Source organism: Ostrinia furnacalis, unplaced genomic scaffold (assembly GCF_004193835.3).
Source record: "Ostrinia furnacalis isolate ACB-3 unplaced genomic scaffold, ASM419383v2 OfSCF1439, whole genome shotgun sequence".
Classification (NCBI taxonomy): Eukaryota; Metazoa; Arthropoda; class Insecta; order Lepidoptera; family Crambidae; genus Ostrinia; species Ostrinia furnacalis.
Genome location: NW_021131678.1, coordinates 74,080 through 100,393, shown reverse-complemented (window position 1 = coordinate 100,393; position 26,314 = coordinate 74,080). Strand labels below are relative to the sequence as shown.

Genomic DNA, 26,314 nt, shown 5'->3' with positions numbered 1-26,314 from the left:
AGAAACAACTGCTTGAAATGAAACTTGTTTTTTCTCTGATTGGGCAATACTTGACATTCAAAATAACCTTGAAATTATCTGTTCACTGATTAGCTGAAATAAAGATGCCTTGTGTTTGTTGACCAATCGGAATCATGAACGACGATTACAACGGCAGAGAAAATACATCATTCATTCGTTGTGTCATTTTTGGTGTAACTTTGCTTGCCGCGTGCTCTGCCGGTTTCGTGATTGATTTATTCATCTTCTAATCACGTAAGTAATTTTCTTTAACGTATTTTGCATTTATCAATATCTTATACACAAATTTCATCCAATACAGTATGTATTAATGGCAAATAAGCCATGGTTCACATCGACTCTTCGAGTGTCATTGATTTTTCAAGTACGCTTTACTTAATATTTTTTTTGCGTTTCACATCATTTACTTACCATTCACTGGTTATAAATCGTGTTTTAGTCGTCAGAATGATGGATGAGTCATTGTGGGTGGTAATTTATTGATTATTGGTGCATAATTTAGTATATTATGTACCTATGTTTTGAGTAGGTAGATTGTTACGCTATGTTCCACGTTTGTAGATGTTAATCTGTAATTACTAACCTACTGCACTACTAAGTGCCGTTGAAAACGCGGCAAATGTCTGGAAAACGACGCATTATGATAAGTATAAGTACATTAGTAGGTACACCATTGGAATTTAGGTCGCCAGGGTCCAATGGGCCCAGTACTTAAGTATTAGGGGGGATTACAGAGTTCAATGACTTGGTTTGGACTACATTATTATACAAGTTGCTAGGCCTTGAGTGGGTTTATTAATAATTATTCTTCATAAATGGAATTAAAATATTATACATGTTATTTTCCTTATCTAATTAATTTGATCTACTGTCTTATTTAACCTTGATAATTCTACATAATGTGTAAATTTTCTTAGCTGTATTTCATTCTTTAAAGCTTTAAATTATGATGATTATTGTCATAGGCAAATGCAGTAATTTCTTCGTAAAATCAGTATGTTGTTTTTCTATATCACCCAATTTTTCAGCAAAGATAATAAAAAAAACTAGAAAGAAAAGGATTCAAATCAGCTGTTCAGTAAAATAATGTATAATATAAATAAATAAAATAAAAATGATTTAATAAATATAATAAAATTGACCAAGTAAGTAATGACTGTAAAATCATTGCTCAATTTAGCTTTAGGTAACAGTTATTAAGTTAATAAAAATATTCAATGTTTCCTACCAGTTACTGTCTTGTGGATTGTGAAAGTTATAGAAATATTAATTGTCCTGAGAATCTAGTAGTATAGTACAAGTACCAATTAAAACTGTTTTTTATTAGATATAAAACCTATTTAACCTGCTTTTTTCTTTCATTAAACTCTTAAAAACCCTTATGATAAGGCAATAAAGCACAGAATTGAAGCTACTGTACTGACAACAATTTTATCCAGTTCGAGAAGTATAGCCAAAATTTTCTCATGTCTACAATTATTAATTGTGGGAGTTATCTTAATTTCAAATTCAAGGCCATAAAGTGTACAGCAACAGGCACATTAGTCTACAAATGTATGTTGCAAAATCGCCCTTATTGAATGGACATAAGATGCTACAGTGTTTGTTTAGCTTGTACAGTCAGCACACAAGACGTTTTTGCTGTAAAATCGCACATAAAACAACTTGAGAAGTGCGTGGGATAAAATTAAAAACTGTCACAAAACAGACCGACCGCGACATTTGACCGACACGCGGGAAAAGCCACCCCATAGACAATAAGAGGCACTTTTTGGTCGCTCCGAAAATCCTATCCCTTCGAAGTTCTTTCGTTTCAGTGACGTCCACTGCTGGACAAAAGCCTCCCCCAAGGATTTCCACAAAGACCGGTCCTACGCTGCCCGCATCCAGGCACTTCCCGCCTTCCACCACCGCCACTTTCACTATATCGTCGGTTCACCTGGTGGAGGCACACTACGTTTTCCGACCCGTGGTCGCCACTCGAGAACTTTTCTGCCTCAGCGGCCATCAGCTCTGCGAGCTATGTGCCCACTGCCCCGCCCACTTGATTTTAGCAATTCTTCGGGCTATGTCGGTCACTAGTTCTCCTGCGGATCCCCGCATTTCTGATTTGATCACGCAGGGAAACGCCGAGCTTATCACGCTGCATCGAACTTTGGGTGACCTTGAGCCTTCTTAAGAGGCCCATATTAAGCAACCACCTCTCAGAAGTCAGAACTTGCCCCGGAGCGAAGTCCTTTTGAAATTACAGGTGTCAAGTTTTGCCACTTGTCTAAGGAAGATACTTAGTCGAATATACCTCAATCGGGAACATCAGTCCAACACTCCTTCAGTTGCTGTCTACATGAGCACCTTCCTAGGGCCTACCAAATACAAATTTTGGGCACATTAACTACTAGTTTCGCAGCAACACGTCATAGTCAAATGGGTATTTTACTCAATGAAACAACTAGGAAGTTATTTAGCTCCTTCATCAATTGCATCACGATTAATTCAGTATAGGAATCTACGAAATCATCGTTACGATTCTTGGATATCTCGTCACCGCGACGATTGTGATTCACAAGTCATGTCGTGCATGACGTCATGGCTCCATAATGGCCGTGTGCCAAGTCAACATTGAACGGAGTCGAGTTGTTTGTTTGGTGCCGGCAGTCATAGGCGGAACGTCGTTGCCTCAACACGTTAAAAAGTTAACGTATTGTCTGTGATATTTTTTAGTTTTAAATACCGGTAAGTGTTGTGCTAATAATTTTTTTACGGTCGCCTAAAACCTTGACTTTTTTTGCGAACTGGCTGGTGAGATTGTATGAATTCTTTTTTGTTTTTTATTGTTTGTTATCTCGTTCTTTCGCTAATGTAGGACTGAGAGGTGTATTGATTACTCGGTTTCGCTGTTTGTTGTATGTCATTACAAGAAACAAGGAAAAATTTTTACCGCGCGTTAGTTTCTTTGGATAACCTTATACAGGGTGGAAACGTTAAGTGATCTCACTCGATTATTTCTAAACTATACAAGATATCGAAAAACTGATTACTGATTCTGAAAGTGCTTCACAAGCTCTTTCAAACGGTACCAATAATAGGTTACAGAATAAACTGGATCTATCCGAAAATTCAATGTTTCCAGCTTCCATACATTTAGTAAAACCACATAATATTAAAAACTATACAAAATATTCAAAAACTGATTACTGATCCTGAAACTGCTTCACTAGCTCTATCCAACGGTACCAATAATTGGTTACAAAATAAACTGGATCCATTCGAAAATTCAATGTTTCCAGCTTCCATACATTTAGTACAGCCACAGTCATGGCACTCATGTCTTGTTAATTTTATAGCAAGTAAAACCTAAAACCAATGTTTTCCAAGAATAATTTTAAATAAGAATGCTATTTACGAGTTCATTTTAAGTGTTTATTATTTAATAAACAAAATTAATAATTCTATTATTGTTTGGCTGGCATACATTTAGTATGGAAGCTGAAAACATTAAGTTTTCGGATAGATTCAGTTAATTCTGTAACCTAATATTGGTACCGTTGGATAGAGCTTGTGAAGTACTTTCAGGGTTAGTAATCAGTTTTTCGATATCTTGTATAGTTTAGAAATAATCGAATGAGATCACTTATCGTTTCCACCCTGTATAAATATTCCTCTATAGAGTTGTAACTCAAACAATACTGAATTTACTCAATAGATTGATTCAAACTTCTTGTTTTAGGTATTGATTTAGTCTTCTAGAGTTCTAAACTTCCACATTAGCAATTGTAATCTATAAAAATAAGAATATTAATTGACCTGAACTATTGTTTTTCGTGTATGTTGAATAACCGGTAAATCATCTGACTGTGTAGATAGGGTAGATATTTCCTTCCATTGTGAAAAAATAATTTTTGTCATACTTTATGCGGAAAAAGTACAATTATTATTTATTACATTTAATTTTCCCTGTAATATTATTACAGATAACAGAAAATACTTTTAATATCCTATCTTAGAACCTTGACTTGTATTATCGTGACATTGAAACATGGTAAGAAAATAAAAACTATGTTATAAACAATAAAGACAGAAACATTGATTAGGTAGGTCAGTTTGCTTAAAATCTCTTTTATTCTCCAAACAGCTATGTGATGATTAATAGCTTAATTTACTTCATAATAAATTCAATTAGGAAGGTCAGAATACCTACCTAAAGAAAAGTAGGTACTAATCTAGTACCTAAATGGCTATAATAAATTGTAGTATAATAAAATCAGACAGAATCGTAGTTGCTATGATAGGATACCTTCGAACGCCAAAGTTCCAGGTTTAATACCCTGTAGGGTCTGTCAACTTGACACTTGACAGTTCAAGTGTCTGGATAGGTACAGTCAGCGTCAAATAGTTCGTGACAAAGTGGCCGAAAAGTTGACAACACAACCTTAATCCAATGAGGGCTATCGTTTTCATACTTAACAGTTGGCACCCCTGGCGATTGACAGGACCTTACTCTACAGTGGCGCCATCTTGATGAGTGCAAATGCGATAGTCCTCCTACCACTTTAGCGCTCACAAGTTGGCGCCACTGTCTTCGCTACTAGCAAGTGACAGGACCTTACTCTACAGTGGCGCTAACTGGTGAGCGCTAAAACGATAGCCCTCATTGCAATAAAGTCGTGTTGCGAACTTTCTGGCTACTTTGGGTGTCACGAACTAGGTATTTGACGCTAACTGTACCTACTTTGAAATGGAAAATTCTCGATGTTGTTGGTGTTCTTCGTGCGTGTATTTATATGTTGATAATTAATTATGTTAAACAGACGTAGTTTTACCATAATTAGTACAAACAAGCCATGACATCATAAAACTAGTAGATGTATTCTGTAAGAACATTCATAGCTATAAACTTTGAGTACCTACTCCAGTGACTTGCGACAAAATTTTCAACCTTAAGTCCTGAGTAATAACGGTCAAGTGGAACCGCTGATCTTGTATTGTATCGATTTCCCATTATCGTTTTGTTATCAACACGCTAGACGCTAGTCCGGCCCCATAGACCACAGTACATAACGGGTTTATGGCAGTAACTTAACTTTGTATTTGTCACCGTAAAATTGTAAATTCCGTCAGATGAAATCTGTAGGTAGATTACAATGTAACCTAATCCACTGATAGTTTACAATAATGACGCGATGTATTATAAACTGACGGAGTTCACAATTTCACGTTGACGTTCACTTCGATTTTGTCAAATAGAGATTTATTTATCGTACCTGCCTGTTTTCATGGTGTCGCTATATCTGAGGATTTTTTTTTTTCAAAGTCAATGTCAAATTCCCTTAAAACTGAAGAGTCCTAAACCTTTAAATTGAAAGAGTCGCAGATTGGTGAGCCCAGCTGCTGCTAGCCTTTATGCCTACCATTATATCGTTTTATCCAGGCATTGTATCCTAAATAAAGTATTTTTAATTCCAGTAAACATGTCGATCCACATCAAGGACTCCGAAGACCTGAAGAACAGGCTGGCCGAGGCTGGCGAGAAGCTGGTGGTGATCGACTTCATGGCCACCTGGTGCGGGCCGTGCAAGATGATCGGGCCCAAACTAGACGAGATGGCCACGGAAATGGCTGACAGCTTGGTCGTCCTCAAGGTAAGCCTTCTTCCCTACATTTTTTTGCAGGAAAATGCTATAAAATTATTTAAATGAGCAGTTTTATTGCGTATATTTGTAATAATATACATACATGCACCGTTAAAGATTAGGGATTTGGCCTACACTCCTACGCACTGACCAGACAGCTTCATGAGATCTAATGTACGCAAAATTCCTAAGGCCCATTTTCCACCAAAGCAAACAGGAGAGATGTATTTGAATGACCATGATCTCGTTATTTCCATAGCACCTCTCCTCTTAGTTTCGGTTCGGAAATCAAATTGGTGAAAACACATCTCTTCGCTTTGGTAGAAAATGGGTCTCAGTAGCCTTTTACGACATCCAGATCGGCCACTGATCTATAGCCTGACCAGGAACATAAAAACCCTCGCCATGTTGCGGAAAAGTAATGGTACTAATTTCTTTTAATGGCAACAGTAACTGAAAACTTCATTGACATGTCACCTTGCATGTCAGTCTATTGCTGTCAAAGTGTAAACAAAGTTTATTTTAAATGTGCGCAATTAGTATTATGAATTAAATTGCTAAAATATTTTTATAGTCGTGAAAGAAAAGTGGTTCACAATGTGTTAAAGTATTTGTCGAAGAGAAATACTAAGGGTTTGGACAATATTTTCATTGAATAATGTTTCCGACAAAGGTTGTCAAATTGACTGACATGTTTNCTCAACACGTTAAAAAGTTAACGTATAGTCTGTGATATTTTTTAGTTTTAAATACCGGTAAGTGTTGTGCTAATCATTTTTTTACGGTCGCATAAAACCTTGACTTTTTTTGCGAACTGGCTGGTGAGATTGTATGAATTCTTTTTTGTTTTTTATTGTTTGTTATCTCGTTCTTTCGCTAATGTAGGACAGAGAGGTGTATTGATTACTCGGTTTCGCTGTTTGTTGTAAGTCATTACAAGAAACAAGGAAAAATCTTTACCGCGCGTTAGTTTCTTTTAACCACTTTTAACCATAAATAAATATTCCTCTATAGAGTTGTAACTCAAACAATACAGAATTTACTCAATAGATTGATTCAAACTTCTTGTTTTAGGTATTGATTTAGTCTTCTAGAGTTCTAAACTTCCACATTAGCATTTGTAATCTATTAAAATAAGAATGTTAATTGACTTGAACTACTATTGTTTTTCGTGTATGTTGAATAGCCGGTAAATCATCTGATTGTGTAGGTAGTAGGTATTTCCTCCAATTGTGAAAGAATAATTTTGTCATACTTTATGCGGAAAAAGTACAATAATTTTTATTTATTACAGTTCATTTTCCCTGTAATATTATTACACATGACAGAAAATACTTTAATATCCTATCTTTCTATCTTGATTCGTATTATCGTGACATTGAAACATGTTAAAGAAATAAAAACTATGTTATAAACAAGGCAAACAAAAACTTTAATTAGGTAGGTCACTTTGCTTATAATCTACTAGCTTTTGCCCGCGTGAAATTTAGTGCCACAGATTCGCATAAATTATATCCTATAATATGTTAATCTGGGTTACAAATAATAATACTGTAAAGTTTCAGCCCAATCCATTCAGTAGTTTTTGCATGAAAGAGTAACAAACATCCACATAAACTTTCACCTTTATAGGTAATATTAGTAGGATTTTATTCTCTACACAGCTATGTGATGATTAATAGCTTAATTTACTTCATTTAAGTTCAATTCTAAATAACACAATATATTCAATTAGGTCAGAATACCTACCTAAAGAAACATTCCAATCTAATCTACTAGGTACCTAAATGGCTATAATAAATTGTAGTAGGTACCTACCTATAATAAAATCAGACAGTATCGTAGTTGCAATGATAGGATACCTTCAAACGCCAAAGTTCCAGGTTTGATACCCTGTAGGGTCTGTCAACTTGACACTTGACAGTTCAATTGTCTAAATAAGTACAGTCAGCGTCAAATAGTTCGTGACATCCAAAGTGGCCGAAAAGTTGACAACACAACCTTATTCCAATGAGGGCTATCGTTTTTATACTTTGGCACCCCTGGCGATTGACAGGACCTTACTCTACAGTGGCGCCATCTTGATGAGTGCAAATGCGATAGTCCTCCTACCACTTTAGCGCTCACCAGTTGGTGCCACTGTCTTCGCCACTAGCAAGTGACAGGACCTTACTTTACAGTGGCGCCATATTGATGAGTGCAAATGCGATAGTCCTCCTACCACTTTAGCGCTCACCAGTTGGTGCCACTGTCTTCGCTACTAGCAAGTGACAGGACCTTACTCTACAGTGGCGCTAACTGGTGAGCGCTAAAACGATAGCCCTCATTGCAATAAAGTCGTGTTGCGAACTTTCTGGCTACTTTGGGTGCCACGAACTATTTGACGCTGACTGTAACTACTTTGAAATGGAAAATTCTCGATGTTGTTGGTGTTTTTCGTGCGTGTATTTATGTTGATAATTAATTATGTTAAACAGACGTAGTTTTACCATAATTAGTACAAACAAGCCATGACATCATCAAACTAGTAGATAGGTAGGTAGGTATTCTACAAGAGAACATTCATAGCTACAAATATTGCATACTTACTCCAGTGACTTGCGACAAAATTTTCAACCTTAAGTCCTGAGTAATAACGGTCAAGTGGAACCGTTGATCTTGTGTTGTATCGATTTCCCATTATCGTTTTGTTATCAACACGCTAGACGCTAGTCCGCCCCCATAGACCACAGTGCATAACGGGTTTATGGCAGTAACTCAACTTTGTATTTGTCACCATAAAATTGTAAATTCCGTCAGATGATAATAAGAAGTTAGATTACAATCTCACCTAACCCACTGTTAGTTTACAATAATGACGCGATGTATTATAAACTGACGGAGTTCACAATTTCACGTTGACATAATTCACTTTGATTTTGTCAAATAGAGATTTATTTATCGTACCTGCCTGTTTTCATGGTGTCGCTATATCTGAGGATTTTTTTCAAAGTCAAATTACCTTAGAACTGAAGAGTCTAAACCTTTTCATTGAAAGAGTCGCAGATTGGTGACCCCAACTGCTGCTAGCCTAACATGCCCACCATTATATCGTTTTATCAAGGCATTGTATCCTAAATAAAGTATTTTTAATTCCAGTAAACATGTCGATCCACATCAAGGACTCCGAAGACCTGAAGAACAGGCTGGCCGAGGCTGGCGAGAAGCTGGTGGTGATCGACTTCATGGCCACCTGGTGCGGGCCGTGCAAGATGATCGGGCCCAAACTAGACGAGATGGCCACGGAAATGGCTGACAGCCTGGTCGTCCTCAAGGTAAGCCTTCTTCCCTCCTTTTTTTTGCAGGAAAATGCTATAAAATTATTTAAATCAGCAGTTTTATTGCGTGTATTTGTAATAATACACATGCACCGTTAAAGACTAGGGATTTGGCCTACACTCCTCCGCGTTGACCAGACGGCTTCATGAGATCTAATGTACGCAAAGTCCCTTATGTCCATTTTCCACCAAAGCGAAGAGAGGACAGATGTATTTGAATGACCATGATCTCGTTATTTCCATAGCACCTCTCCTCTTAGTTTCGGTTCGGAAATCAAATTGGTGAAAACACATCTCTTCGCTTTGGTAGAAAATGGGTCTCAGTAGCATTTTACGACATCCAGATCGGCCACTGATCTACTAATTTTACTGTCTGTCTCCAAAAGTGGCCAAGCATAATACATCACGAATGATAAACAATAAAGATATACAGTCGTGTCTTAGGGGCTTCGAACTGGTTATCTAACAGAGAAATAGGGTTGAAATAACTTGAAAATTACTATAATAGCTTGGACCTTGTGTCGGAAGATCGTCACAGTTCACACGTACTCGTTTTAACATAAAACTCGTTTAGTTCGCTATATCTATTTGTCATACTTGTTATTACATCCCAACTAATATTATAAATGCGAAAGTAACTCTGTCTGTCTGTCTGTCTGTTACGCTTTCCCGCTTAAACCTCGCAACCGATTTTGATGAAATTTGGCATAGAGATAGTTTGAGTCCCGGGAAAGAACATAGGATAGTTTTTATCCCGTTTTTTGAAACAGGGACGCGCGCGATAAAGTTTTTCTGTGACAGACAAAATTCCACGCGGGCGAAGCCGCGGGCGGAAAGCTAGTTTGAAATACTTGGATGTCACTATTTTTACATGTTTGGGTAAATATTCAAATATTAATACTGCTAACGCTCAACAATTAACTAACAAAAGTTGAACATCTTTAAGTAAATATCATTTTAAAATAGTGTTCAACGTGCGTCTAACGGAAATTTTACTCTATAGGTCTAGAGCAGCGTTTCCCGAATGGTGGTCCGCGGAACCCTGGGGTTCCGTGGAAAGGCCGCAAGGGTTCCGTAAAAAATATTATCCCACGTTTCGTGACCGACGTTGTTCGCTCGCACCGACTTGTTTACGCACAAGGGAGGGGCAGGGCGTGCGGGCGGAGTAGTACGGGGGTTCCGCTAGGAAAAGTATAATCAATTAGGGTTCCTTGGCAAAAAAAATTGGTAAACCCTGGTCTAGAGAATGGGAATGGCACGAGAGGGGTGACATTGACATTATTATTTCGTGACTGAACATACAAATCTGAAAAATCTGAAGTCTCGTTGACATTTGACGTCTCAAAAACACCCTTTCGTGACGCTCCCATACCTCAAGCACTGTCCCAGTTAAGCGCAGATCTATAATATCACCATAGATTTGTGTAATAGAAATGGGACAAATGTCAATAGGTGACTAATGCCCGTTTTCACCATCAATTCCTAATTTTTAAGTGAACCCTATGGTAACAAATAACAGGAATTTTGTTTACAAGGGGTCACTTAAAAATTAGGGATTGATGGTGAAAACGGGCATAATTCTTATATGCGTTTAAATAGGTCACTAATTTGTAAGATGAATAAGCACTTACTGACATACCGGATCTATACGTTCTCTTCTACAAATTATCCAATTTACATAGTTGGTGCGATGCGTATGCGCACGATTATGATTATCTTTTACAAGAAAATTAAATTTTGGTCATCTGAAATATCAAAATGCACATGAACCTATGCTACTTATTTCACTGTTTCTATTAGAATAACAAAATCAATATTAATAATAATCTCGGTTATGTTTGTTGTTATGTTACGGTTAATGTGATAAATTGAAAATTATTAATAATAACCGGTTACCGACAGTCACGGTAAAAGTGATAAATTAATCACATTTAACAGTGATTATTTAATAATTCAACCTTAGTACTAACAAATTTCATAAAAGAGAACAACATCTTGTGTACGTGCTCGTGTACAGCCAAACTTTTGAACGTTTTGATATCATATATATTAATATAATTTGGCATAATGAGTTTGGAATGTTTTTTGCATAATATTACTTTTCCATGATGCCTATAACATAATGTTTTGATTTAAAGTGAAAAATAGGTTAAGGTGCGGCGGGGGTGGCCCTTGGGCCACCCCTAAGCCGCCTATTTAGTTTTATACACACATAAGTGACCTCATATTAATCACATTTACCAAACCATGCGGTAATTATTCATAATAACCGGCGATTATTCATAATTTTCACATTTATCACTTTGACCGTAACAGTTACATACAATTATGTGCCATGTAACATCATCATCCATTTGCCCTTAGCTAGTAAATTAGATAGGGTCATGCTCCTGCAGTGGCGACTAAATGACCTGATGATAATAAGTTAACATCTTCAAGTTTAATTTTAGAACCAAATTCCAAAGTAAATAAAATAGTACATGTCATTCTGCTAAATATTTACTATACTATGACCAACGACCGTATTTAGGCAACTTCGTAGACATGACGTCACTAACCGCAGTGTACAGTCAGCGTCAAATAGTTCGTGACACCCAAAGTAGCCAATAACTTCGCAACACGTTTTTGTTATAGTTGGAATAAGGTTGTGTTGTCCACTTTCGGTGTCACCACAGAATAATAATAAGTACTACGTACAGAAGTTTTACTTCGCGAAGGTATTTAAAAAAATGTATGCCCAATGTCATTAACAATATGGTGTGATTTAGCCTGTCTCAAGAGTCAAGCACCATTTTGTTGGCAAACGTCAGTGATCGGCACTGCGCCGAAGCTATAGGGCTGACTTCGGTAAAATGATGTGACGTGAGGTGCCAAACTGCGGAAAATGGCGGAGAAAATACATGATTTAGCATGAATTATCATGAATAATATTAACTACTTATTTACCTCTCAGTGTCTTGAGGCAACTTAAAAAAGTACATTCTGTGTTTTTATTATCTGTGGTTCAGAACGGACAACTATGCCGAGAGGTCCCGGGTTCGATTCCCGGCCGGGCAGAAATTGAAATGATGAATTTTAATTTCTGTGACGGGTCTGGGTGTAACTATGTATAATATTTATGTATTTAAAAAAAAAAGTATATAAGTAGTATATCCGTTAAGCTAGCACCCATAACACAAGCATTAAGTTGCTTACTTTGGGGCTAGATGGCGCTGTGTGAAATTGTCCAAAGATTTATTATTATTTAGGCAGTTAAATACTGCACAGTATTTAGTACACCATTTTCTTCCATCATACACAAGAATACGCGTGCGTGAGTCAATGTTCGCTCGTATGTGAGGCCTTGTCGAATAGTATCCTGTAGGTGGGCCATCGTGCGTGTTTTGTTTTCGATGTAAACTCGCGGAGATGAACAGGCCTGGTGTCACGAACTATTTGACGCTGACTGTCTACACTCAACCTACAGACAAATAAAATGAAACAATAATGGAATAATAACCTTATCAAAGTTATCCTTATCAAACGCATGGGGAGTGTTATCAACACGTTTGCTAATTGTGGTTTGCTATCACAACTTGTGGTACATAATTTTGTTGGCAAACTTAAAATAAATATGTTGTCATATTTTATTAACACAAAACCATACAGGTTTGTTGTGTTTGTTGCAAGTTCGATCTTATTACAATACAGCAACCCAAGAGAGATCTTGATGTGCTGTCGTCTACGGCACTCTACGGGTTGATAAATATGTAGTAGAGTGCAGGTTATTGCAATATAGTATATAGCACCTATATATATAAGACGCTAAAAAACAAACCTATTGCTCTAAAAATTACTCCTATTAATTGACTTGCATAAAACATGACTGCCATATCACGGGCCATATCCTGCATGTATCAATGAATAATCCCTGGCCAATCCCCCACACCTGTTTCTAGTCGACAGCACTTCAAGCTAAACACAGTGGCACAAGTGTCTTATCTCCTTGTAATACAGGCTATTTTTCAACCAAAATTATGTTGGTGACTATGTAATTTTATTCGCTGATAAGTTGCTCGTATCAGCAGACAGAGCTGTGTTTGTCTAACGATTATGCCGTGTGTAATGTCTGCAAGTTAGATTACACGCTTTTTACACTATTATTAAATATCAAAACTGTAATCTAAGTATCTACCTAGTTTAGAGAATAATCTAGTTTGAAAGTCCGACATAGTCTGCAGCATTGCCGAACTCAAAGAGGGAATAGCTCGTAGAATTGTTGGCCGTTGGGATAGAAAAGAAAACCACGGGCTGGAAGTGTATGTGTCCCACTCGATTGACCAACGATAAAGGTTGGGGCAAGCATCTGGGCACAACTTTGTCCAGCAGTCGACGTCTTTTGGTTAAACTAGCCAATTCTTTAAAATTTCACATAGGTACTTCAATTTTATATGGTTAGCTGACCACACCAGAACCCATGTAGTAGCACAGAATAAGTAAGTACTTAGTAGTTTCTTTAAAAATCACTGAAACCACTTCATAAATAAGTGTACCCACATTGTATCAGCTGTTTACTCATATATCACGGGTACTAGCCAAAGTGTAACTCGATTGATTCCAAAAATAAACATGCAAAAAACAGTGCTACACTATGCACTAGTAAATAACATAAAAGTCAGGAATTTCCGTGAGAACATAATCATAATCATTTATTTATTGCTTCATAAGTGTACATAGGTACTTATTTTAACAAATATGTTCACTATTATGCGGGTCATAATAATAATATACTATAGAAGCTAATGTTTGTTTTTTAGTCATTTCGATTCAGCCAAGTCCATGTAGACTCGTGGAAAATAAAATAAATCATAGTGATAAATGACGTAAGATATAGAGAGAAAGAGGACAATAGAAAGAAAAATATCGTTAGATACGACCCGCGCCATCACATGGTTGTTGAAAAATCTCTCTTAAAGATGTCCTACACTGAACCGTCCTAGCTATGACATTGTAAGGAGGGCGCTGTTATCATTACTGGATTCTTTTTAGCCACTTTAGGTGTCACGAAAAAAGCGTCAAACACTGACTGTAGTAGTACTGAAGTATAATCTCGAACTATGTTTTTTCATCTCGGCCAAATAAAAGACTGAAACTAAGACAATCCCCTTATTCTTATTATTCCAAGTACCTAGAGTCCTAGACTGTCGCCGACTGCTTATTATACATGTCAAATTATCATGACCAGAATACATTTCAACAACCATTACTACGATAACCGAATAGAAAATATTTTATTTTCAGCTCAAAACAACATGATAAATGATATTTTTGTCCCAATGACATCATTCGCGATAGTTTGTAATTAATTACTTAAAGACTGCAGTATGAAATGGGCGTCTATATTTGGGTCATTTTAGTGCCCTAAAAAGACCTAGGTATCAAAAGCAGGGCCACAGATTACCGTTGTTACTGCCACTGACCTGTATTATGCTGGACTGGCTGCTGTCATAATATTTCTGTGCCTATTTGAGTTTCGCCATTTTAGCGCTGTAGGCCATACTGTAGGCTGTACGTTTATTCATAGAACTAAAATTAGCGATGTCTTACTCGCTTACTCCTATGCTCACTCCTTGCAACGTACGTTAAAATTAGTTCTCGGGACAATCGTAGTGGCGCTTCAAATTGCCACACAAAATTAACTGTCATTTGTATGGACTTATGGAGACAGCTTGACCAGTGTGTAATAATACAGGTCAGTGGTTACTGCTCGAACTTTTTTTTACTGTGACGTGACGCCCTTCTGAACTTGCCATTTTTTGCGGCTTTTAATTTTGATTTTTTTTACGACTGACTGGTATAATGGTGGTTCGCGTGCAGACGGTGACCACAACGTCTGGCGATTCGAATCCCACCGGGTTCATATTAATTTATTCACTTTGCAATGTAACAGTTCAAATGTGCGTTTGCATAGTATAGTATTTCTATGTTTTATTCGCCGTTGAACCAGCTCTACTTAATTTTTTTCACTATGACGGACATTAGAAAATTATGTTCCATCAAAACAATATCCAGTTATCGCATTGTAAAAGTTGGCACAAACAATTCAAAGAAGTACAGATGAGCACATCAAGCTTCACACTGCAGCTTCTTATGCAGTTGTAATAGATGTGTTTGCTTTCATCAAAATGTGTACCTACTCTGATTTGCTGTTTTCTGTACATATTTTTTCCCAATCTATTTTAGTAAGTAATTTATATCATATCCGTAAGAAGTAAGCGTGTCGGTCGTTGGAAATCCCATCTGCGATGTCTGACAAGTAAAAATACATATTTATAGTACTTCAACAGTACCTTATCATCATCATCATCATTTCAGCCATAGGACATCCACTGCTGAACATAGGCCTCCCCCAATGCTTTCCACGTTGATCGATTGGTAGTGACCTGCGTCCAGCGCTTCCCTGCTACCTTTACGATGTCGTCGGTCCACCTTGTAGGTGGACGTCTCACGCTGCGTTTTCCGGTACGCGGCCTCCATTCCAGAACCTTTCTGCCCCATCGGCCGACAGTTCTGCGTACTATGTGCCCTGCCCATTGCCACTTCAGCTTGCTAATCCGTCGGGCTTCAACAGTACCTAGCGAAGTGATATGAAGCTGTTTTTTAAATTTAAAGACGTTTGTTAAAGTTAAAGTAAGATGGTGCAACCCAGCCTTAGTGCCTTTTTTCCGTGATGCTGATTTTTTGCCCGTATTTCATTATCCCACATGTTTTTCCTACGCGGGCTAACACGCACGCAACTCAAACATAGATTAGAAACAGAGAAATCAGATCCGCACGCGTGGTAAATCCGCATCACATGAAAAAGGCACTACGGCTGGGTTGCACCATCTTACTTTTACTTTAACAAACGTCAAAAATCTGTCAAACTCCGTACAAAAAAACCGGTTATCGTTAAAGTTAGGTGGTGCAACTCAGACGTTTTAACGGCATTTTCACGCCGCCATATTACGTCAGCCGTCCTTTAGGTAACCTTGGCTTCATTGCGGATTCCTATGACATGACCTTGAGGGCACGGTCACCTCAGTCACATTGCGGTCAACCTAAATAAGATTTATTTAGGCCCGATTCGACCAAACTTTTATCCGAGAATAACTCCTGGTATAACTGGCACTTTGATAGTTTCAGTATGGGCAAAACTGACGATTTATTCTGAGATTAATATTTACTCTTGTTTGGTCGAATCCACCCTTAGGCATCAAGCAAGTAAATTAAATCAAAATCACTAGCACTAGTTGTCTTTTTATTCCGACAGAGTAGAATATGACCACTTCCACTTTTCTCGTAGATGTCGTAAAAGGAGACTAAGAGCCAAACAGACAGTGGTGCCTGAGTTTGTTGCGGCGCTTATTCTCAGCACTTGCCAAATGTATGTCTCGAAGCGCTGGTAGTGCAAAAAAGTATGAGACATGTATAGGCTCCTTAAGAGCATTTGATGATTTGTAAGTATTAATTAAATTAGTCTATACAAATAAAGATAATTTAGATTTTGAAAATACGGACATCAACCTTCCTCAACCCGTCTGACCAGCGTGGGGAGTGTAGACCAAATCCTCCATTTGTCTNAAAAGTATGAGACATGTATAGGCTCCTTAAGAGCGTTTGATGATTTGTAAGTATTAATTTAATTAGTCTATACAAATAAAGATAATTTAGATTTTGAAAATACGGACATCAACCTTCCTCAACCCGTCTGACCAGCGTGGGGAGTGTAGACCAAATCCTCCATTTGTCTCTGGTACATTAGAGACTGAATGACCTGACGACAGGGTGGATAAAAATCACGATTTTTTTATTTTAATCAAAAAAATCAGTTTTTTTTTAAAATCACGATTTTTTATTTTAATCAAAAAAATCAGATTTTTTTTAAAAATCACGATTTTTTTATTTTAATAAAAAAAAAAACAGTTTTTTTTAAAAAAATCACGATTTTTTTATTTTAATCAAAAAAATCAGATTTTTTTTAAAAATCACGATTTTTTTGATTAATTTGATTATTTTGATTTTTATTAGGTTCTGCGATCATTTCTTTAGTTTTTCTTACGGAATACATTTTTATTTACGTAGAATTGATGTATGGAGCAGGCAACACCGCCAAAAATTAATTATGTGGTTATCTGAAAAATCACAAATGTGATTGTATGGAAAAATTAATTTTTTCAGATTCTCTATACAAAACGACAATTTCATACATTAACACCTAATATTAACATTGTTTTCGAACATTACAGTTGATTAATAATATTAACTCCCAGCCTTTCATTAATGCCANAGTTTGGGGACCGCTGGCTTAGCCAAAATCTTTTTGGCCAGCGCTGGAATCACCGCACGCACGAAACGGATTTTAGTTTTCTTTGTATGATTTCACATTCGAGACTATTCCCACCTCTTGTTCCCACCGCTGCAACTCCTGTGTAGCCAGGATCTACAGCTTGTGTAAAAACCCAACCATTGAAGGTCAATCATCACTGGACCCGCAACGAAATTAATGAGAAGAACATAGGAGAGTGTAATGCCAGCATTCACAGTGGACGTGTACTTACCTTTAAAAAATATCTAAATTTTGTAATTTGTTTCTTATTTGGAATGATTCCAGGATTTTTTTATAATTTTTCTCTTCATAAAAAGAGTCAAGGGAATTTCCATGGACCTAAACGAATATTTCTAGCATACCCAACAGACATCCTGTATTCCTGTCCTTATAAAAAATATTAAAAACATTCAGTTTGCCCCGAATTTGAAATGATTCCAGGAAAAAATTATCAAGAGAAGTTCCTAGAGATAATATTTTAAGCAAATTGGTTCAGCTGTTGTCGAGTTTTGTGCCTAGCAACATATTTAGCGCTACTTTTTTATTTATTGAAGCCGATATTTATGAATTTTATAAAAGATTTGGGAGTAGTTCGACATACGTACAGTATTATTTAATTTTATACGCATGAATGAACATGCTCTTTCTGTATAGATGTTTTCTAAATACTTTATAGAGTAAAGCGCTTAAAAACACATATAAAAACATAACCCTCCTTCTGGCGCAGTCGAGTAAAAATACTAAGTAGAGCAGGGTTTCCCAATTTTTTTTCCAAATTTTCCAAATTGATTATACTTTTCCTAGCGGAACCCCCGTACTACTCCGCCCGCACGTCCTGCCCCTTCCTTGTACGTAAACAAGTCGGTGCGAGCGAACAACGTCGGTCACGAAACGTGGGATTATATTTTTTACGGAACCCTTGCGGCTTTTCCACGGAACCCCAGGGTTCCGCGGACCACCTTTCGGGAACCGCTGAAGTAGAGCTTTATAACTATACTACATAAGTACCTATGTACCTACTTGGTTACGAAAATTCCTACCAACAGAAATCAAACTCGGAATCCCATCTGGCGCCAGATTGTTAGGTATCTGCAGGCAAAATTACTTAACACATTTCAAAAGCAAAACTTCAAAAACAACTCACTTCATTGCAAACTATAGAAGCATAGAATTTACATCAGTAAACTGCAGCAGGTCAACTAAGACCCAAGCTCTTTCCATATACAATGCAGTAATCCAACTGGAGTTATTTCCCTAATAAGCTAGCCTTATGGTGCTAATACGTCGGCTAATTACCTAATCAGAACAAAAGCTTGATATGAAGGTAGTTTCATACAAACCAGCGCTGGCGGTGTTCCAAGCCCATTCATTGTGCTATTTGGCATGAGGCCCGTGTAGTATTTAATCTGTGAAGGTTAAAGGATCTCCTGTTTTAGGCAAATACTAGTATGGAGAGCTTAAGTGGCATATTGGCTGTGTGCTAGTGCTAGGACTAGTTTATGCTTGCGGCTTTATTTGTATTTTTATCTATCACAGGGAGAGCGCTTCTTCTCAGCAAAGTTGCCAAATGTTGGTCTCGAAGCGCTGGTAGGGTAAAAAGATTATGAGACATGTAGAGGCTCCTTAAGAGCAAAATCTTTGACGATTTGTAAGTTACTATGTATTTAAAAAATCTATACCTACAAATAAAGAAATTTTGACTTTGACTTTGATTCTTTTGATCAGGCAAGGTCGTAAAATTTAAACTAACATCTTCATTCTTCTTCCTTGATTTCTTAAGATTAAGGCTGAGTTGCGCCACTTCTTTAACCGTAACTGGAGTGTTAAAGTAAGATGGCAGTGGGCGGAGAACATAGCTCGTAGAGCTGATGGCCGCTGGGGCAGGAAAGTTCTTGAGTGGCGACCACGAGCCGGAAGACGTAGCGTGGGCAGGCCTCCCACTAGGTGGGCCGATGATCTGATGAAGGTCGCGGGCGGTGCCTGGATGCGAGCGGCGCAGGACCGGTCTTTGTGGAAATCCTGGGGGGAGGCCTTTGTCCAGCAGTGGACGTCTCCCGGCTGAAACGAACGAACGAAAGTAAGATGATGCATCCCAGCCTAAATAATTTTCCTACCCTAATCCGTTTGACCGGCGCGGCAGCGTGGGGAGTGTAAGCCAAATCCGCCATTTGCCTGTGGTAAAATAGAGAGACTTCTGTAGTGGAGTTCAAAATGTCCTGATGATGATGATGATGAAAAATTTTGAATAGTGAAGTCCAGAAATGACGACTTCCTTAATACAAATATAAATGTAAAACCTTTAAAATTCCTAAAGAACCAAAATAATTCACTCTCTTGATTTTGTTGTGAAAAAAGTGTGTGTTCCCAAATTCAACTTATTTCTATAGCTATCAAATCCTGTATCCTTACCTACTTACTCGTACGTAGCTCGTGAAATGTAACAAACAGAAAGACAGAGTGACTTTGGCATCACTAACGTTTTAGCCTATTTGCTAATCCTTCTGGTGCCAAGAACGGTGGCTGCCTGTCTCGAAACTAAATAAAATCTTAGAAGTTTTATGACTTAACTTATTTATTGGTATGCAGTATGCTATACCTAAGTTATTAATGGTGTGTAGTTTGTGGAAAGAAATCTTGATTATGAAATGGATTTCTAACTTCTAGATAAATCGTTAAATTGTGGCTAGGAAAGAACATTAAATTATTTTATGGGAGTAGTTAATTTTAATTTGGCAGTAAGTATTTTTGCGTGAGAAGTCTAGTTCAATTTGGCCAGTCAGTAAAAAATATCCTCATATTTTTAATGAGCAAATACTGCAGCAGTATTTCAGGATTAATGTTTAAAGGACTAGGTTATAAGACCTACATACCTGCCATACAGGATAATAGTACCTTGTTAAAGTGACACTAGGTAAGTATGTTTTATTTAGAAAATTCATAAAATTCATTTATTTTTGCAAATAGGCTTTTAAAAAGCACTTTTACACGTCCCAATATTAACCCTACCACTGCTTCGGGACAATAAATGGTAGGTCGTAGGACTCGTAGGTCATTTCACGAATTGTGAAGGTCACTGACTGACTTACTCATCACGAAATCTCAGAAACTACAAGTGCTAGGAGTCTCAAATTTTGCATGGTCCTTTTAGAACGTTGGTGCTCACTAAGACGGGATTTTGCAAAATTCAAACACTAAGGGGGTTAAACGGGATCCACGCGTACGAAAGTCGCGGGCGCCCGGGCGGCCGCTAGCATTGAGTTATAATGTATACGTAGTAATATTACTTCAATGGCCGCTAGTTGGGAAATAAATAAAAGAGCTTTGTTATTACACTATGTTGTATTTTCAATAAAATGCATTATAATTGAGCAGTTCGCTTTCTTCCACGATCGTCTTTGCAGGTTCCGACCAAATCCCTTCAACTTCGAAGACCTTCTCTTCCCCTGTCAAAAACGCGAAGTAGCCATCTTCTTTTCCCCTGAAAAGAGTGACAAAATACTCTTAAAAAAAATAAAAAAAAATAAAAAATATATCTTTGGACAATCTCACACAGCGCCATCTAGCCCCTAAGTAAGCAATTAATATGCTTGTGTTATGGGTACTAGCACGGATATACTACTTACATACTTTTTTTTTAAATACATACATATTATACATAGTAACACCCAGACCCGTCACAGAAATTAAAATTCATCATTTCAATTTCTGCCCGGCCGGGAGTCGAACCCGGGACCTCTCGGCATAGTAGTCCGTTCTGAACCACTACACCAAACGGCCGACTCTTATTACTCAAGAATTAAAACAGTGTCATCATAACACCGATTGAGCACTTTTATCTGGTAAAGTTATAATGTTTGGTCACTTTCTCTAAAAAATAATTTCACTGAAAAATAAAAGAAAATATTTTTTTTACGAATAGGAGATGAAGGGGTTATATTCCGTAAATTAAGGGTTGTTTACCCTCCTTTTTGAAGTTTAAAAATAACAATCTGATCAACGCTTACCCTGATTCGTCCCGTGTTTCTTCAACGTCACTCGCCTGAAACCAATACAAGAGCATTTGCTGTAAAACGTTTTTTTTTTCATAAGTTCGTTAGACTTTTTGAAAAATTTTTTTTTACAGAATTGCCTTTAGCTAAATCATTTCCATTTTCTGTCATGTCATGTTAGTTGGTGAATGCAACGCCCTGCGGGTGGGCATGTTCATGGTGCATACAAATGTGCCAAAATGTCGTAATATCATAAAAAAAGCGCAGCATTAGCTTTGGGAGTAAGTAGTAATTTCATGATTAATTACCTGTAAACTAGTGATCTCACTGTCCGTATTCACCATCAGCTCCGACAAATACTGAGTGACGTGGTCCTCTCTATCCGCCACGTCGACGTCATCATCACACCCCGTGCAGTTCTTATGGTAGTCCTCGAAGATATCCCTTATCTCTCTCCTTCCGAAGATGAAGTCGTATTTCTGTCTCGTTCTCGCTTCGGCTCGGTCTGGCCTGAACTGTTCCCTGAAGTCTGGAAACGCATCTTCGTTGATAGCCGCTTTGGATAGGAAACATAACTGGAAAAAGTAAATAGATATTAAGGGATGATGGTTTATCCCTTTCAGCCCAGCCGAACACAATTGTGACGTTAGTTTAAAGATAAATTTTGGCGGTATTTTAAGACGTAAGTGATCGGGCCCACAGCCGCACAATTGTGACGGATATGCTCTATCTATTGGTGTGAGTAAGATAGCCAGCAAGCGCCNACTGGCTCATATAGTTTATAGAATGGTACAGCAATTTGTACAATGTATTTCAAATTCTTGATTCTAACATCCGTATTCACAAACGATGCTTGCTTAAGTGAAGCAGCAAATCGAACGCACAGCGTTGAATAGAGCTTTTTGATTAGTTCGTGTGTCACCCTGTGCGTCCATCTCCACGCGCAGTGAGACCTCATAGTAATGTTTTTGTGAATACGGGCGTTAGTTAACAGGAGCTAAAACTTGATGGTCGATAAAAAACTGAAGGCTAACATTACACTTGAGTCATACTATGTTATTTATATAATTATTTTTTTCTAAATTCATATTAATTTTATACCGCCTACTTTATTCTCAGTTTGGCCTTAAGGTTGACTGGAGGAAAATGCCGAAAGGCATTAAGTCCGCCTTATGTACACCGTTCTATGTGCATATAAGTATAAAATAAATAAATACTATGAAATTGCTTAGTTAGAAGAATCTGAATTCTTTAAACCCGTACTGATACAGGTTTTTAGGCGCATTTTGCTTTTGCTCTACCTATTAATATCATACTACTAGCGGCTGCCCGCGACTTCGTACGTGTGGATCCCGTTTTACCCCCTTAGGGGTGGAGTTTCGTAAAATCCGTTCTTAGTGAGCACCTACGTTCTAAAAGGAACCCCCATGCAAAATTTGAGACTCTTAGCACTTGTAGTTTCTGAGATTTTTTGATGACTGTCAGTCAATGAGTGACCTTTCGCTTTTTTTAATATAGATTTAAATTATTTCAAATATTATTTCATTTTCCTGTTTCAATATCCTTTCCCTGTTCTTTCCTGTTAGTCATACTATTAAGAGCCTAAATTAAAAATGACCAACGAGTTCATAAATCATAACACGTCGGTTTTTAAATGAGGATAAAACGTTTTATCAGCTTGTTTTCAATTTAATTTAGCTTCAAAGTGCAAACAAGGATGGCGTTTTCCCATCCTCTGAATAAACATAAGATGTAATGTGACGTAATCATGGGATGGTAGAAAAGTCTTAGAATCAAAGAAGTTTTATAAAGTTTACCTTTTATAGTTAGGTTCCTGTCCATTACTTTTTCATAAATACGAGCTAGTAATGGGCTACTTTTGTAATTTTTTTCATTAATATTTCATTTCAATGCTCCTTTAATGGAATTTACTTTTTTCTTTTTAATCTACTAATATCTTTACAAACTTTGGTAACCCATAAGTCTTCATAAATATAAAATTACAAATTCCTTGTAACGGCCCTGAAAAAGTTCAAATAGTGATAATCACTATAGACCTCTTACGTAACTGAAACTCAGACCTATGATAACATTATGAATATAAATAAAACAGTCTTGATTCCACATTTGAACATCAAATCGATTAAATGACGCATCGGTAACAACAGCGAATCGATAAGCTGCAATCGATTATGGTTCACAAGGGCATGTCTGTTGTCCATTGCATTGTGTTGGATCAAATACACGTTTGTATGGACGGCGTCATATCAAATTGAATACTGGACTTTATCTAGTTGTGATTAGTGCTACTTTAAAATGTTTTTATATTTTTTATTTACTGTACTTTAACGACATGGTTGGGTACTGGGTACATAGATAAATCTAAAATAGATTGGAAATCAAAATTACTAACTTTATATTAATGTAGGTTGAGTCTGAGTTGCAACTAAAAAGTTTCATTATTTCTGTGAGACTCGTTATGAATTATCTCAGCAATACAAAAGTTTGTTATAAAATAACATGTAACCTTTTTATCACAGTATTACAATAACATAACTTATCAAATAGACAAAGTTTATAATGACATAATAGTTACACGAAGGAATGTTTTTCTCAACATAGAGGAAACTGGATCCGACCTTCAAGGATTGCGGTTTATGTAACTTGTCTGGGTAGACTATAACTAAAGTAACGTAAGATAATGTAAAGCACATACAATGTTAAAAGATGTCATACATTGTGTCCCGTAAAGGGCGTGCCAGCCGAACTTTTGGAGATAACTAGCTTGTGCCCGCGGCTTCACCCGCGTGAAATTTTGTTTGTCACAAATCGTCATAAATTATGGCCTATATGTTATTCTGGGTTATAAACAATAATACTGTAAAGTTTCATCAAAATCCGTTCAGTAGTTTTTGCGTGAAAGAGTAACAAACATCCAGACATCCAAACTTTCGAATTTGTAATATTAGTAGGATAGATAAAAAAAATTACGGGACACCCTGTATATATTTTTTTCGGCGCCAATAGAATTTGTAAATCTTGTTATGAGTATCATCTCAACAAAAACAAGATATTTCAAAGTAATCAAACGAGTGACAACTAAGTTAAACGATTTCACTTGAAAGCCCGCGTAGTTACGACGAGGAAAATGTTAATCGATATTAGTCAACTTTACTTGTTTATTTGTGAAAGATGCCGGTTTTTATTGGAATCGACCTAAGACTACTATCACACTGGTGCTTGTCGTAAAAATTTTCAGTCAGTGTTATTTTTTACGAAATTGATTGATTAACTTTAGCACTTTAAACGTCAAAAAACAATAGCTATTTGACCGCAATTGCACCTGATGAGATGTTAAGTGAGATGCAGTCTAAGATGGAACATAACTGCCCTGTGCCTATTCACTCTCGCCTTGAAAAGGCAGTGTTCGGGAAAGATAGCAAGCAGCAGGTTGCGAATTCCATTCCCTAGTTGTGCGAGCTGGTGGAATGTCGACAATTTAGAGATGGTTCTGGATTCCCATGGTGGAAGTCTGATAATCTTCGACAGGGGACTTCTAAAGCATAAACATATCTTCTAGAAAACTCTCGACGCTTGTAATATGTGACCAGGGCCTTACTGAGTGGGCGGTCCGTCTGTAATCACATTAGTGCCGGACTGTGTGATAGGCGCTTGACAGGCTGATGTGACGCAATTTAACTAAGTACCTAATCAATTAGGGAAAAGATGGTGCTACAGTTTGATTAACTACGGAATTTATTGTGGTGTGTCTGTATTTTATTGCCCTTTATGTTACACACACAATAAAGACTTACTTTTTAGATTTTTGTTGAAGAACCGAGAAAGAATAGGTTTACAAAAACTTAAGAGAACAACATTACAAGATTGTAATTGTCAGTATTACTTTTATTAAATGCCTTCGAAGACAGTTCCCAAATTATAACTAGCTCTACCACCACTTTTTTTGACATCAAGTAGTCTAAGGGCCGATTTTTCAATCACCAAATATCTTTTAACTGAACCTGGTCATTTTGACATATTTCCCATACTGAAACTGTCATTGTACCAAACTTATTCTTTAGTTAAAAGTTATCTGACGATTGAAAAATCTTAGCTTAGATAGATGCTCTTCCAAGCAGTCGCCTGGCAAGCAAAGGGTCGTGTCTTCGATCCCCTCTTAGACATTTCTTTTAAGATATTATATTTATAATTTTCTTCTCATTCTTTCCAGGTCGACGTGGACGAGTGCGAGGACATCGCCACCGAATACAACATCAACTCGATGCCCACCTTCGTCTTCGTCAAGAGCAGCAAGAAACTCGAGGAGTTCTCCGGAGCAAACGTGGACAAGCTCAGAAACACCATCCTCAAGCACAAGTAGACGTTTGGTGTACAACGCGCTGCCCAGGGCGTATGACACCACCATCAATGGGACTTGAAAGCATTTAACATGACTGGTCCAGTCTCCTAATGTCCCCACGTACAGCCAGCGTCAAATAATTCCTGACACCCNTGACACCCAAAGCAGCCAAAAGTTCGCAATACATCTTTGTTGCAATCGGAATAAGGTTGTGTTACTTTCTGGCCACTTTAGGTGTCACGAACTTTTTGACGCTGACTGTAAAACTGCACGGTAACAACAGTCGACGGGTGGTGTCATATTCCAATATACGTCATAATAAATAATACTAGTACATCATGCTGGCATATACCTACTGTAATAAATTTAACATTTTTATCTCCTTAAATTATTAACTATTCAAGTTCAGTATTTATTACGCTGTAACGACGTTTTGTATGGAAAACTTGTGTTCAGATCAGCCTTCTCACTATGGGTTTTGATGACACTGACGCACTTATTGAAATTTAATGAAGATGTATATTTTTAGCAACGTTTTTGGTGTGTGGTGTCCTTCGTCACGGTGTGACACTTGAGTATTGGCCTAGGACTCCAATGAAGGTTCACAATTTTTGTTGTCACCGTAGAAGCGTATTTTTGTATGTCCAACG

The 26,314-nt window shown here is 37.3% G+C and overlaps 1 protein-coding gene across 3 annotated transcripts; it reads left to right on the top strand.

The window, feature by feature from the left end:
- Nucleotides 1–150: 150 nt before the first annotated feature.
- On the top strand, nucleotides 151–26,229 carry Trx2 (Thioredoxin 2). 3 transcript variants are annotated; one of them, XM_028304494.1, is made up of 3 exons: nucleotides 151–255; nucleotides 5,485–5,660; nucleotides 25,536–25,816. In XM_028304494.1, exons 2-3 carry the CDS (start codon nucleotides 5,490–5,492, stop codon nucleotides 25,683–25,685), a joined length of 321 nt encoding a protein of 106 aa, XP_028160295.1. In that variant the 5' UTR covers nucleotides 151–255; nucleotides 5,485–5,489; the 3' UTR covers nucleotides 25,686–25,816. The 3 variants fall into 3 exon arrangements, with proteins under 3 accessions (XP_028160295.1, XP_028160296.1, XP_028160294.1); XM_028304495.1 differs by lacking the exon at nucleotides 151–255 and adding an exon at nucleotides 2,567–2,754; XM_028304493.1 differs by lacking the exons at nucleotides 151–255; nucleotides 5,485–5,660 and adding exons at nucleotides 6,356–6,406; nucleotides 8,790–8,965 and having other exon boundaries at nucleotides 25,536–26,229.
- Nucleotides 26,230–26,314: the final 85 nt, after the last annotated feature.

What these genes read in the sequence shown, in the direction of transcription:
- Trx2 (XM_028304493.1), top strand. Translation starts at nt 8,795, where the DNA reads ATGTCGATCCACATCAAGGACTCCGAAGACCTGAAGAACAGGCTGGCC. An exon ending in ACAGCCTGGTCGTCCTCAAG is followed by an intron (nt 8,966 to 25,535) that starts GTAAGCCTTCTT and finishes CATTCTTTCCAG; the next exon opens with GTCGACGTGGACGAGTGCGA.